At 47.9% G+C, this 15,868-nt stretch overlaps 1 protein-coding gene across 2 annotated transcripts in view; it reads right to left on the bottom strand.

The window, feature by feature from the left end:
- The window catches only part of LOC147692604 (semaphorin-3B-like), a 525,181-nt gene that overhangs the window by 17,516 nt on the left and 491,797 nt on the right, over positions 1-15,868 (bottom strand). For both annotated transcript variants that reach the window (XM_086938809.1, XM_086938808.1), the window contains exons 12-14: positions 13,997-14,216; positions 12,445-12,536; positions 520-561 (exon numbers count right to left, since the gene is read on the bottom strand). In XM_086938809.1, the coding sequence (XP_086794935.1) occupies positions 520-561; positions 12,445-12,536; positions 13,997-14,216 (354 nt within the window). The remainder of the gene's footprint in view (positions 1-519; positions 562-12,444; positions 12,537-13,996; positions 14,217-15,868) is intronic.

Raw genomic sequence — 15,868 nt, 5'->3', positions numbered from 1 at the left:
TATCTCCCCACCAACTCGCCAAAAGAAGATTTCATAGTCCTCATATCTACCTATAAAGATATCCGGTGGAAAAGAAAATGTGTATTGCCCCAAACAACATATTTTCCTAAAAAAATAAAAAAAAATAAAAGTGGGTTGTAAAGTTACCCATGAAATCAAGATTCCTATCTGGCCTCAACAATCCTTGTAGGACAGCACAAAGATTATGATGTTCACTAAGAAAACCAAAGCAGAGAAAACTAGACTAACACATCATATTATTGACTTCAGGTTCAAGAGTACCTGGGCAAAGGTATTGGCTCCCCACAGGTAATACATTTTTGTCTTGGCCTGATTCATTTTAACCAGATGCGCTTCATTCATTCACTTGAAGCATCAATAGTTCACACATAGAAACAGTCTCAGGTGGTACATCATAAAATGAACAGCATGGTGGATGTTGAAAATGTATCCTCACTCTGTCAGAGTAGTATTCCATCACGCACTTCCCTCTACTTTACCAATCAGGAAGATACTTACTCGTTTTGAAGACAGCTGCAAGTTGGTGATGGAAGACGAGTCCTGAAGAAAGAAAGAAAAAAAGAAATGGAACATCTGAGCTGCAATTTTCAGTGCAACTGGCACATTCAGTCACTGTCTGTCATTAGAGTGTCCTAATGGTGTGTGTACCAGAAAAGTTAGGGGTGAGGTTGAGGAATCAATAATACATTTTCAGTAGGTAAAACTTGAATTAGTGCCTACTTCTCGGTATAAAGTCCCAGAAATTAATAAAAGAATCTTTTTTAAAAACCACCTCTAAATCCAACTGAGACAATTTTCTTATATCATTTCTTCACTTCATTATCTTTTTTACTTCATTGTCTTTTTGAACAACATATATCATACAAATCACAAAATAAGAACATAAATGACTGGATAAATCATTTCTTCCTACCCATTCTTATAACAATACGATGCTACATAATGGTGGGTGTAAGCACAGGATCCTGTCTTTAGAGAATCGACAAGGATAAAAGATGCAAAAAAGAAGGATATTTACTTGTCATATGATATATAGTCCCCTGAGTTAAAAAAAACAGCTCACTCAATTTGTTCATGTGTCTCTTCTGAGGTAGAGGGTTACACAATGGTGTTGAGGCAGAAAATGAAACAGGTGCACAATATAAAGGTAAACAGGAGTGCAATTATTTAAATGATTTAAAAAGAAGCTAATGAAATACTTTCCCAAAGGCTTAGTCAGAGCACCTATATAGTGGTTTGTTAAAATATTTTAAAAATAGGGATATCAGAATAGTTTCTTCCAAGAAACTGGGACTGCACAGAGTTTTTCCAAAACAAAATGAATCCCTATTGTGACCTGCTACCCGCAATGAAATGGTCTTACCTGCTAGATCAGTTTCCTTATATCAGTAACACTAATTGCATTCTTTAGTGGTTCTTAACCTTTTGACTTAATCATTACTGGAACCCAGGGACCCCCACTGACTCATTACTGGCAGCTGGGGACCCTGGCCTAAGCATTTTTGATGATCTGAACCAAATAACAGTTCACAAAATATACAGAAACAAACATTCATCACACAAATGATTAAATAGTTTACTTAATTCACTAACAAACAGAAAACATTTCAAAATTTAAGTTTGGAGGTTTTCTTAATTCAATTGACGCCACTCATCGTCCATACTACATTGTGTTTGCACTTGCACTGCTCCCACAAACCAATCTGAGGATATTGACTTAATTTGCACGTGTTGAAAAATGAGTATTTTATACAGCATTATATAAGAGTATATACCATATGCCCTTTATTACTGCTAGTTTGCACATGTATTATTAGACAAATGCACTAATACGCACCTTTATATTGCTAATTTGCACGCGTGCCGGAAAATGATTACTTTATACAGTATTGTTGGTACTTGTTAAATCAGAGACTGATGTAATTCTATGATGTATATGTAGGAGAGTAGGGTCTGCAATCCTATGATCACCCAGATTTTTTGCTTTTGTTTCACTGGTTTACGACTTCCTCTGGCTGTGGGCCTGCCAATCAGACCCACAGCCTGGCTGTTCTCTTTATAAATTACGAGATGTACCCTAGGTGCATTTACCAATTGGTACTGGGCCACCTTATCAGACCCTGTAACCCAGGGCGTAGGTGTACCCAGGGCCGTCAGGGGCTGCAGCATGTATTATGCCACCCCTGGCTGGCCTCCTAAATTTGACACAACTGGCTGCATGACAGCTGGGGCAAAGTCGTGTAATCACCCTTTGCTGTAGATATAGCAGCCCTATATCTAACCCTCCAATGGACACCCGAGTTCCTATCAGTCACTCCTATGGCAGGCCTTGACAATCCTGAAGGCAGAGTGCATGGGCTCGCGTGAACTAAGCTCTGGCCCGAGCCGAGCCCGGTTGCAGCTTGCGGAATCGAGACCCAATGGCTGTTCCATGATAACGCGTACCACATCGGTAACTCCGGTGTCGCGTTATCAAGACATGTCGAGTAAGGTGTCATACGAATCGGGATGCTGCCCTCTCACCACCTCTGGCGACGAGGTTAGCATTCCGCCCTTCTAGAGGGACACGACATGTACGTAACTGTGAACCCCGGTTAAAGTTAACGAAGGCCTCAGCTCCACAAAATGGATGCTGCCACCACAGACACAAGTCTGACCTCCTGCTGCTGGGAGTCCTTCCAGCGAGGAGCACTTGGACAAAGGGTTTCCTGTCAAGGGCGGTGTTCGCACCGTCCCAGACAGGGTTTGTGTATTCTGGGTAGGTAGGGCTTTTGCGAGAAGGTGACTGCGGAGTGGCACCCCGGTGCTCACTACGCATCTGCCGGTTAGAACCAGTTCCAGGGGCGACAGCCCTGGCCTGGGGAAAGTCCGGCAGGGGAGAGGGGTGTAACTACCCCCCTTCCTGGTCCCACCCTTAGGGCAGGACCTAGTCATGTACCCACCCCTTTCTTTAGGATAAAGGCCGGAGCGGGGACCCTTCCAAATTAGATCATCTTTGAATCAAGAATACTTTCTACGAAAGGACTTCAAGACTCTTCTTAAGATTTCTCCCTTGTGGCTAAGGAGTAGTCACCCTGCATCAGCGGGCACCATCTAAGAACTCTGCGGTTTGCTGTAAGTCCTTCCTCAAGGAATCCGACGGCCCAGCTCGACGAGAACCGGCTTCCCTGGCACCTCTGACCTCTACCCACGTCATCAGCTCAGCTGTGATCTGTGGGTGCGACGAGACCTCGAGGGACCGGCCATCATCAGAACCTGCACGCTCTTAAAACCAGCACGACCATCGAGGTAACTCTCTGGTGAGTGCTCTGGGGTCCGAGAAGCCCCGACCCTGAGCCGCTCCAGCACCGAAGTGCAGTCTCCCAGCATCTCCACGATCTGCGTGGGGCCCTTCTGCTCGCTGCTCAGCACGTTGTCTGGTCACTTGCCGCTGGCTTGTGCCCTTCCGTGACGACGACCAAGAATCAACACTGCCGGTCTGGTTGCTCCAGACTGGCCCTTGCTTCCATCTTTCCGAGAAGCACCCCGGACCCTCCTGGTCCACCCAAGACGCCGACAGCGACATCCGTCGTGGGACAGCTCGCACCTCCACCGTGGTCGCCGACAACGCCTCCTGGTCCGTGAGACTGCAGAGCCGAGCGTCGCCCACTCACCTGGTCGAGGTGACGGCCAACCGGTGCCTTCCTGGTACCCTCTGACTACTGGCTAGTAGTACGAACTTGGTCCCCTCTGCTTTCAGGTTTCATCAATCTCTACGAACTATACACCACTGGTCGCCGGCCAGCAACTCCTTTTCTTCCGGCTCCTGGCTCGTCAGCGAAGACCCCGACGCCTGTAAGACTTGCAGCCGCAGCCCTCGTGGCTAGGTAACTCGGCATTTCGGTGCCTGCATAGCCTCCTTACTCTAGGGTCCCGAGTCCCTCGCTTCCGACTTGCCTTAACCTTTCCGTGTCCTCGGACACTTGTCTTTAAACGTGCACTTGAAGTATTTGCTAAAGAGATTTGGTTGTGCTTAGTACCCTGTCCTCATAAAGAGTACAGGGCTGTTGTGATTCTTAATAAATATACTGTTTATTTTCATAACACTTGTGTGGTGTCCTTTCACTGGGTGTTCAAGGGGTACATGTGTGGTAAACAGCTGGCTTAACGCGCCCTCTCGAGTCTTTAGCCTTAGACTGCTCGTATCCACGCTACTAGGATAGCTGGTCTATAGGTTGACTTACAACCAAACACCATAAGGGTCGTTGGAACGATACATAGCGGTCGCTAGAATAGCGAACGTTGCATATCGGGCCAACTTCTCACATTGGTGAGCAGCGGTTGGGATTTGAGCTTGCTGTTGTTTTACCACACGTATCCTAAGAATATCTTGTTGAAAGATCGCACAAGTACTGTTAGTACATATAACTAAAAGCTTAGAATACTCTGAGTTCTACTGAACCAGCTGTTGTAGCTCCTCAAGGCTTAGCACACCTTGGCTACAACTCTTAGCAAGGGAAAAGTAGGAAAACACATAGTGTAGGTAGGTGCATCACTTACACCACACTAGAAACAGTATGTCGGGCCAAGGAGGAAACTCTGAGTCTCCCCTTGTGTCAGTTGACCCTCCACAGGTCATCCCTTCAGGATATACTGTGCTGAGCTTCAAGGAGTTAAGACGATTGTGTCACTCCCGGAAGATTCAGCAGGGGTCTAACCCCACAACGTCCTTTCTGATTGGTCTCTTGGAGACTTATGATGCCAGGAGAGCTGAGAAACTTCGTAGCTCTTCTAATCCAGAAGGAGACATGCCTCCCCTCGAGGGAACCCGAGACGATCCTGACCTCATTCATCTCGCAACCGAGAACGAGGATGTGGAGGAGGATGAGGATGAGGATCTCTCTGGGGACGAGGCAGATAAGGGACAGGTAGAAGTCGTCAGACTAAGCAGGTCCAACTTAAGCAAACATGATAGCGGTACTGGGGGACCCCTGGGGCCACTATCAGGTCAGCTTAACATGGGGAATGGACAAGCCAGATCTCTATCAAGAGGCTCTGGCAGATCCCTTCATACCAACGGCTCTCACAACTCTTCTCAAAGAGGGATGATGTCCCCTCAGAGGAGAGTGTACGAAGCGAAGGAAAGGGCAGCTAATCTGCGGATCGAAAGGGAAGAACTTGCCCTGGCCAAGGAAAAGCTTGCTTTCGCTAGAGAGCAACAGTTAAGTGGGGCAGTCCCCACTGGTGGCAGCAATGTACCTAGTAATAGGGAAAAGAGTTTCGATACGAAACACCTTGGGAAGATAGTGCCCCCCTTTAAACAAGGGGACGACATCCACAAATGGATTACTGCTTTGGAGAGGGCCTGCACTGTGCAAGGCGTTCCCCAGAGTCAGTGGGCAGCTATCTTGTGGCTCTCCTTTGAAGGTAAAGGAAGAGACAAGCTCCTCACCACAAGGGTAGAGGACGCCAACAATTACCAAGTCTTGAAGAATACACTCGTTGAAGGGTTCGGCCTAACCACTGAGCAGTACAGGGTGCTGTTCAGGGATACCCAGAAAACGCAGTCTCAAGATTGGTCTGATTTTGTCGATTGTGCCACTAAGGCTTTTGAGGGCTGGTTGCTGGGCAGTAAGGTTACTGATTACAAAGGATTGTATAATTTGATGATGAGAGAACAAATTTTAAACAATTGTCAGAACCAGTTGTTGCATCAGCATCTTGTCGACTCGGATCTGACCTCTCCTCAAGAATTGGGGCAGAAGGCAGACAAATGGGTTCGTACGAGAGTTAAACAGAACCAGGGCCAGAATCAAGGTGGTCAGAAGAAAGCAGACCAGAAGGGTAAAGATTCTAAGGGGGAACAAAATGACCAGAAGTCTTCGACAGGTCCCCAACAACCCAAAGAGGGTGGGGGTCAGGCTCCCCAAAAGAAGAAAGAAGGCCAATCCAAACGATGGTGCCAGTACTGTAAAAGTAAGTCTCACTGGTTTAGTGAGTGCACCAAGAAAGGAGGAGGGCAGACTCCTGCCACTGCAGCCCCTAAGGCACCTGTGCCCCCTAGTACAGTCAGCAGTGGTAGTGCGCCTCCCAAGGGTTTAGTAGGGTTAACCCTGGGTTCTGAGGGGCGTGACAACTTAGTTGGCACCCTCACTCAGGCTGTCCTTGTCAGTACAGGGGACGTAGACGTGTCCCCTGACGTAAGCCCCAATACTTTGGGCAAATACAGACAGACGCCTTTCATAAATGGAAAGATGGCTCAGGCCTATAGGGACACTTGTGCCAGCGTCACCATGGTGACGCCTAACTTTGTGGACCCTGGACAGATCATGCCAGGTACAGAATTCCTGGTGACCAATGCAAGCAATGTCACTACCAATCACAGTATGGCAATTGTAGCTTTCTCCTGGGGAGGGGTAACTGGCCAAAAGAAGGTTGTAGTTAGTCCAGACCTCCCAGTGGATTGTTTGTTGGGCAATGATTTGGAGTCGTCACAATGGTCAGAAGTGGAGCACCGGACTCACATGGAAATGTTAGGTTTGCCAGCACATGTGTTCGCTGTGACTAGGTCACAGGTCAGGAAATGCCCCACTGAACAGGTGCTGGATCCTGGAACAACGGACCAGACACCTCCCAAGAAAAAGAGCAGTAGGGTTAAGGCTGCGCCTTCCCCCTTGCCCCAGGTCGAGGATCAAGTCTCAGAGGAGGCTGACCTACAGGAATTGAGGTAAACTGAGCCGAGAGAGTTCGAACTTGATCAAGTTGAATTCTTGGGCTCAGGGGGACCCTCAAGGGAAGATCTGGGGAAGGACCAATTAGACTGCCCTTCTCTTGAACCCCTCAGACAGCAGGCTGCTGCTGAGGCTGCTGGGAACGCCACAGGTACCCACAAGGTATACTGGGAAGATGGACTCCTGTACACTGAGGCAAGAGACCCCAAGCCTGGCATGACCAGGAGGCTGGTCGTCCCCTTGTCTCAGCGTGGTTTCCTACTTACCTTGGCCCACGAGATTCCCTTAGCAGGTCACTTAGGCCAGACGAAAACGTGGGACAGGCTTGTCTCGCACTTTCACTGGCCTCACATGAACGAAGATACCAAGGAGTTTTGCCGCTCCTGTGTCACTTGCCAAGCCAGTGGTAAGTCAGGTGGCACGACAAAGGCCCCCCTTATACCAATGCCTGTGGTGGGGGTGCCCTTTGAACGGGTGGGGATCGACATCGTCGGTCCCATGGAACCACCGACAGCATCAGGGCACAAGTTTATACTGGTGGTAGTGGATCATGCCACCAGGTATCCTGAAGCTATTCCCCTTAGGACCACTACAGCCCCTGTTGTGGCAAGAGCCCTAGTTGGAGTATTCTCCAGAGTGGGCTTCCCTAAGGAGGTCGTCTCCGACAGAGGTGCAAACTTTATGTCGAGCTACTTAACTGCTATGTGGAAGGAATGTGGTGTCAACTACAAGTTCACTACACCCTATCATCCACAATGCAATGGGCTTGTTGAGAGATTCAACAGGACCCTAAAAGGGATGATTCATGGACTACCGGAAAAGCTTCGGCGTAGATGGGACGTCCTGATCCCCTGCCTCTTGTTCGCCTACAGAGAAGTCCCACAGAAGGGGGTTGGCTACAGCCCTTTTGAACTTTTGTACGGGCATCCTGTAAGAGGACCCCTGTGTTTGGTGAAGGAAGGATGGGAGAGACCTCTCAAAAAGCCTGCAGCCAACATAGTGGACTATGTGCTCGGCCTCCGCTCGCGGATGGCTGAATACATGGAGAAGGCATCCGAAAACCTTAAGGCCAGCCAAGAACTCCAAAAAGCTTGGCATGACCAAAAGGCTGTCTTGACTGTTTACCAGCCCGGACAGAAGGTGTGGGTGTTGGAGCCAGTGGCCCCAGCAGCACTCAAGGACAAATGGTCCGGGCCCCACACCATCCTGGAGAAAAAGGGAGAGGTCACCTACCTGGTCGACCTGGGAACTCCCCGGAGCCCCCACAGGGTGCTTCATGTTAACAGGCTAAAAGCATATGTCGACAGGAAGGACATGAGTTTGCTCATGGCCATAGATGAGGGACAGGAGGAGGAGAGTGACCCTCTCCCCGACCTGCTCTCTCAGAATCCTGACGATGGCTCGGTAGATGGTGTTGTCTTTTGCGGCAGCCTCTCCGACCATCAGCAGAGCGACTGTAAACAGGTTCTTCAGTCGTTCCGACATCTGTTTTCTCTGACACCCAGTCAGACCGATTGGTGCACCCATGAAGTCGACACTGGTGACAGCCTGCCCGTAAAGAGTAAAATCTACAGGCAGCCTGATCACGTCAGAGACTGCATCAAAAGTGAAGTGCAGAAAATGTTGGAGCTGGGAGTCATTGAACCCTCGGATAGCCCTTGGGCTAGTCCCGTAGTTCTAGTGCCGAAACCTCACACCCAGGGTGGTAAGAGAGAGATGAGGTTCTGCGTAGACTACAGGGGTCTCAATGCAGTCACTAAGACTGACGCCCACCCAATACCAAGAACAGACGAGCTTATTGATAGGCTGGCTTCGGCCAACTACTTAAGCACGTTTGACCTGACAGCTGGGTATTGGCAAATCAGGTTAGCTGAGGACGCCAAGCCTAAGACAGCATTTTCAACCCCTGGTGGGCATTATCAGTTCGTGGTGATGCCCTTTGGTCTGAAAAATGCACCTGCCACCTTCCAACGGTTGGTGAATCATGTCCTTACTGGGCTGGATGACTTCTGTGCGGCGTATCTTGACGATATTGCTGTCTTTAGCTCCACCTGGGAGGATCACCTGGTCCACCTGCGGAAGACGTTAGAGGCACTGCAAGCAGCAGGACTCACTATCAAGGCCACCAAGTGCCAGATAGGGCAGACACAGGTTGTATACCTGGGCCACCTTGTAGGTGGAGGTCAGGTTCAGCCACTGGAGAGCAAGATACAGTCAATCAGGGACTGGGCTCCTCCAACCACCCAGACTCAGGTTCGAGCTTTCTTGGGCCTGACTGGATACTACAGGAAGTTTGTCAGGAACTATGGGTCCATCGTGACACCATTAAATGAACTGACAAGTAAGAAAATGCCAAAGAAGGTTCAGTGGACAGCGAGCTGTCAAAAAGCATTCGATGACCTAAAGCAGGCCATGTGCACGGCGCCTATCCTCAAGAGTCCGGACTACTCCAAACCATTCATTGTCCAAACAGATGCTTCTGAGTTGGGTGTGGGAGCTGTTCTTTCTCAACTGAATTTTGATGGTCAAGACCAGCCCATTGCTTTTATAAGCAGACGGCTGACCCCTAGAGAGAAGAATTGGTCAGCTATTGAGAGGGAGGCCTTTGCTGTGGTTTGGGCCCTGAAGAAGCTGAGGCCATACTTGTTTGGCACTCACTTCAAGATTCAGACCGACCATAAGCCCCTCTTGTGGCTAAATCAGATGAAGGGTGAAAACCCCAAACTGCTTAGGTGGTCCATTTCCCTACAGGGGATGGACTTCACAGTGGAACATCGACCTGGTACTGATCATGGCAATGCCGATGGGCTCTCCAGATATTTCCACTTAGAACAAGAAGACTTACCTGGTCAAGGTTAGTTAGTTGTTCCGACGTTTGGGGGGGGGTCATGTAGGAGAGTAGGGTCTGCAATCCTATGATCACCCAGATTTTTTGCTTTTGTTTCACTGGTTTACGACTTCCTCTGGCTGTGGGCCTGCCAATCAGACCCACAGCCTGGCTGTTCTCTTTATAAATTACGAGATGTACCCTAGGTGCATTTACCAATTGGTACTGGGCCACCTTATCAGACCCTGTAACCCAGGGCGTAGGTGTACCCAGGGCCGTCAGGGGCTGCAGCATGTATTATGCCACCCCTGGCTGGCCTCCTAAATTTGACACAACTGGCTGCATGACAGCTGGGGCAAAGTCGTGTAATCACCCTTTGCTGTAGATATAGCAGCCCTATATCTAACCCTCCAATGGACACCCGAGTTCCTATCAGTCACTCCTATGGCAGGCCTTGACAATCCTGAAGGCAGAGTGCATGGGCTCGCGTGAACTAAGCTCTGGCCCGAGCCGAGCCCGGTTGCAGCTTGCGGAATCGAGACCCAATGGCTGTTCCATGATAACGCGTACCACATCGGTAACTCCGGTGTCGCGTTATCAAGACATGTCGAGTAAGGTGTCATACGAATCGGGATGCTGCCCTCTCACCACCTCTGGCGACGAGGTTAGCATTCCGCCCTTCTAGAGGGACACGACATGTACGTAACTGTGAACCCCGGTTAAAGTTAACGAAGGCCTCAGCTCCACAAAATGGATGCTGCCACCACAGACACAAGTCTGACCTCCTGCTGCTGGGAGTCCTTCCAGCGAGGAGCACTTGGACAAAGGGTTTCCTGTCAAGGGCGGTGTTCGCACCGTCCCAGACAGGGTTTGTGTATTCTGGGTAGGTAGGGCTTTTGCGAGAAGGTGACTGCGGAGTGGCACCCCGGTGCTCACTACGCATCTGCCGGTTAGAACCAGTTCCAGGGGCGACAGCCCTGGCCTGGGGAAAGTCCGGCAGGGGAGAGGGGTGTAACTACCCCCCTTCCTGGTCCCACCCTTAGGGCAGGACCTAGTCATGTACCCACCCCTTTCTTTAGGATAAAGGCCGGAGCGGGGACCCTTCCAAATTAGATCATCTTTGAATCAAGAATACTTTCTACGAAAGGACTTCAAGACTCTTCTTAAGATTTCTCCCTTGTGGCTAAGGAGTAGTCACCCTGCATCAGCGGGCACCATCTAAGAACTCTGCGGTTTGCTGTAAGTCCTTCCTCAAGGAATCCGACGGCCCAGCTCGACGAGAACCGGCTTCCCTGGCACCTCTGACCTCTACCCACGTCATCAGCTCAGCTGTGATCTGTGGGTGCGACGAGACCTCGAGGGACCGGCCATCATCAGAACCTGCACGCTCTTAAAACCAGCACGACCATCGAGGTAACTCTCTGGTGAGTGCTCTGGGGTCCGAGAAGCCCCGACCCTGAGCCGCTCCAGCACCGAAGTGCAGTCTCCCAGCATCTCCACGATCTGCGTGGGGCCCTTCTGCTCGCTGCTCAGCACGTTGTCTGGTCACTTGCCGCTGGCTTGTGCCCTTCCGTGACGACGACCAAGAATCAACACTGCCGGTCTGGTTGCTCCAGACTGGCCCTTGCTTCCATCTTTCCGAGAAGCACCCCGGACCCTCCTGGTCCACCCAAGACGCCGACAGCGACATCCGTCGTGGGACAGCTCGCACCTCCGCCGTGGTCGCCGACAACGCCTCCTGGTCCGTGAGACTGCAGAGCCGAGCGTCGCCCACTCACCTGGTCGAGGTGACGGCCAACCGGTGCCTTCCTGGTACCCTCTGACTACTGGCTAGTAGTACGAACTTGGTCCCCTCTGCTTTCAGGTTTCATCAATCTCTACGAACTATACACCACTGGTCGCCGGCCAGCAACTCCTTTTCTTCCGGCTCCTGGCTCGTCAGCGAAGACCCCGACGCCTGTAAGACTTGCAGCCGCAGCCCTCGTGGCTAGGTAACTCGGCATTTCGGTGCCTGCATAGCCTCCTTACTCTAGGGTCCCGAGTCCCTCGCTTCCGACTTGCCTTAACCTTTCCGTGTCCTCGGACACTTGTCTTTAAACGTGCACTTGAAGTATTTGCTAAAGAGATTTGGTTGTGCTTAGTACCCTGTCCTCATAAAGAGTACAGGGCTGTTGTGATTCTTAATAAATATACTGTTTATTTTCATAACACTTGTGTGGTGTCCTTTCACTGGGTGTTCAAGGGGTACATGTGTGGTAAACAGCTGGCTTAACGCGCCCTCTCGAGTCTTTAGCCTTAGACTGCTCGTATCCACGCTACTAGGATAGCTGGTCTATGGGTTGACTTACAACCAAACACCATAAGGGTCGTTGGAACGATACATAGCGGTCGCTAGAATAGCGAACGTTGCATATCGGGCCAACTTCTCACAGTATATGCATTTTATTTTGAATTGTTGCTATATAGTTGTATTTATACATACCGAATAAAGCACTTTTGAATTGAATTGACTTAATTTGTTGCCTCCAATTTCAGATTCTTTCACATTTACAGAACATTTTCAAATTTTCATTGTACATTTTGCTTCTTCATTTACATACAGTTTATTTTTCTGTTCATTTAATTTAATTTTCCTCTGGGGTGTCGGGATCACAGTTTAAGAACCAGTGGCGTACTGCACAGCTAGGTTTGGTGCGATTAGTACATGAGTGACTGAAGAGATTGCGTTTGCAAATATTCAGGAGGGGCGGATGTCGACAGCAGTAATCCTTGCAGAAGTTCACACGGTGCCCGAAAGAGTTCAACAGGAATGGTTTTATGAGTAACTTAATTTATCCGGCGAGATATGTTGCATCATCCTCCACAGTCGTATGGTGGAAAACTCACCTTTAAGACCTGCAGCTCCTCCAGAAGAAGCTCCTCCATGTTCTGCCAGCTTTCTTTGGGCACCGATATCACCTTGAGCACTGTCCCAATGTCTGTGTTAGAAAAAAATAGAACCCGCAAGTCAGTATGGGTAGGGGCACTTTGGAACTTAGGGCAGAATTATGTTAAAAGGGCATCAGAGGTTCACAACCACCACTTGGTCAGATAGTATTGGGTGGGTTTTTACTGAGGTGTAGGAGACATGATCTGTGCTGACCAATGAGGATCCACTGAGTTTAACCCCATCGATGCTGATGACGAGCTCAGCTCGTCATCAGCCACGGTGGTCATGTGCGGATGACGAGCTGAGCTCGTCATCTAACGCGGCTTTTAGAAAAAAGACGCGTAGCGGAAAAATAACCGCCACAGCGATGCGGTTAAGAGGATAGGAACTTCCTAATGAGTGAGGTTTAATGTGTGAGGCTGCCATTGAGTAATGTGGTAATGGAGTGAGACACCATTGACATCTGTGTTGTCAGAATGCAATGAGATGCCACTGAAGAACACAAAATCAGTGAAGTGGAGATGGAGCAAGACAACACTGAAAAGCTTGATATTACAGATGGAGGGTTGGGGGGGGGGAGGTACGTGAACCCTACTGAAGTGCATATTGTCACTGGGGTATGGATGAGTGCTACATCTGTGAAGAATATGATGTTAATCATATTGGTAAGGAGAGAAACACTATTGCAATGTTTGAAGTCATAACAGGACCTATAATGTGAGGACTGATAGCAATGTCAAATGTGTAATAATAGTGACCTAGCGGAATAATAGTGGCAGAGCGAAGTAAAGAGTGATTAGACCAGCATTGGTGGTTAAAAGAAAAAGCTAGCAGAGGAATAGTGAAACCAGTATTGCGGGAAATGTGACCAGTGATTAAGGGAATTATTAGGTAGGTAAGTAAGTAAAAGTCTTGTAAAGTGCACAAATGTCAAGGCGTCTTGGCACTAGCGTTCCATTAGTAAGCCAAACTGTCTACTTGGTGTGTGTGGAGAATAATGAGAAAAGAGATATAGGGAATGATGGGACAAGCATTGTGGACACGGCAAAATCATAATTATGGGGTAGAAAGAGATATTATGTAGGGCATGACGTTGGCAATGTGGGAAACAGTGAGACAGATTTTTGGGGAATGCTAGACCAGTGACATGTGGGACGGTGGAAACAGTGATGTGGGGTATATGCAATCAACAAGATGAAGAATGGATATACAGTCAGGTGTGTTAAGTGATCACAAATGCAGGAAATATTGAGACAAAATATGTTGGTAATGATGGGCCAAGTGGTGGAGGAATTGTGTTCCCAGAATTGTGAGATCATGTTAATGACAATGTCAGGAATGATGAGTTTAATTATATAGGACCTGGACACAGTGATGCTGGGAATGTTGAAACAAGTTGGTAAAGACAGAACATGTGAAGAGGTGAACGGTGAGACCAGAGATGTGACAAATTATTACATCAAATTAATGAACATCCTTCAGGGTGTCTGTGGCCTACACCCTTCTTACCAGTGCCTATGAAGAGGACGTCGTACTGCCCATCCGCGGCGGTCACCCTATCTACTACAATCTGCGTGAAGGTGTAATTGACGTTAGTCTTTAGGAAGATGGGGCGGTGGTTAGAGGACACCACAGGGTTGTACATGAGTGGGTGGTTACGAGCAAACTGGATGACCTCATCTGGAAAGTTTTTAGTAGACTCAAAGCTGCCAAAGGTTTTGCTGGGGCACTGCATAAAAGAAAGGGAGATGTTTCATTGACATGCACAATAATGAACACATTACATTAATCAGCTGCCTCAATGCAGCTACAGAAAGAAATCAAGATCAAGCCATCAGCAATCAAATTACTGTGACAAATGTCATGTACATTGGCAAAATTCAAAATAAATTGAATTTGATCTGAGAGAAAAGGTACATAGACAAGAAATGGTGAGAAGGGTGTGCTCTCGCCTTCTTAAGAGATGTTTTAAGATAGCACCTACTTAAGATAGAGTGTTCTGCTGCCTACGATCTGAATCTGCTACATCTTTAAAGCTGAGGAATCTATTGAATACTTGTTTTTTTGGTCCTGTGAGAAAAGTGAATCTGAAGGGTAGCCAATCTGTCTGAACTTCCGCAATGTACAAGGCTCGGGGATAGCACTCTGAATGGGGTCTGAACCAGCAAATCTGTATGGCTGAGGCATAGCTTTACTTCTTTCGTCTACCTCTTCAAGACTGGTAAGTCCAAATGATAAATCTCATGTCTGGGGGTCAATCAACGCTTGTAAGAATTTTTACCATGAGGAATAATTTGACTGTCTAGAGACTGATCCTGCAAGATCTGTAAACCTGAGGAATAGGTCTCCTGTTTTGAATATCGTCCATGTTGGTCAGATGCTGCTGTAGCTCCTATAGCACTGTGCACTAGGGATAGCTGGATATTCCCATATCTGTTAGAGTGACTGAGGCATTTTTGCTATCTCCTTGATTCACTATAAGGGGCATGTTTATGCCTAGAGTTGGATCCTGACCTGGCTGTTCTTCTGGACCTTAAGCTGGACCTCTCCAATGAGGTCCTTGTTTTCCTCTTCAAAGTAAAATTGAATACATTTACACATGGTTGGTCAATGTCTGTAAAATCATAGACGCTGAAAAATATTAAAATGAAATTGTTCTCGTAGGAAAAAAAATGCTAATATTGATTCAAGCATTTCCATCCATCACATTCTGCTATTCGATTGAGTCCAAGTGCAAATCCTTGCAGAATGTGTAAACCTGAGTGGAAGCTCTGCTGTCTGATCTAAAAAAAACAGTGAACATGAGGGATAGCTCTGCTGTTTGGAATTTGACTTTGCAAGAGTTTTAACTGAAAAGCGTAGCTCTGCTCTCTGGGGTTCTAAGCATGTAAGTTATGTAGGTCTACGAGATAGTTGTGCTGCCTGGTGTGACTCTGCAAAATCTGATTAGTAAATGCGAGAAGTAATGCAGTTGTTTTGGTGTGAGCCTTCATGATCTGTGACTGTTATTTTAGGTTTTGCAATGTTATACTCTAGCATTTTAGCCTAGCACTTGCCCACCAAGAGAATTTCTTTGCACTGAACAGATATAAATTCAGATGCAAAAGCTAATATATTAAAAAACGAGTCAGGGCAGAAAAATAGAACCAAAAAAATACAACAACAGTTATATATTTTTTTTAATATGTAACTTACATAAAGTCTCTGGCTGCCAAAGTCCAGAGATCAATGAAGCAGGAGCCATGCTCCAGAACTTTGAAGGAAGCACAGGGAGCACCCTCTTTAACCTCAATTGGAGATATCAAATGCGGAAATGGTCTAAACATTAGGGTGCACATGGCTCAATTGGATTACAATTGACATTTACAAATTATAAAAAGT

This window comes from Lissotriton vulgaris, chromosome 9 (genome assembly GCF_964263255.1).
Source record: "Lissotriton vulgaris chromosome 9, aLisVul1.2, whole genome shotgun sequence".
Lineage (NCBI taxonomy): Eukaryota > Metazoa > Chordata > Amphibia > Caudata > Salamandridae > Lissotriton > Lissotriton vulgaris.
The sequence above is the reverse complement of the archived record's forward strand: the minus strand, read 5'-3'. Positions and strand labels throughout refer to the sequence as shown.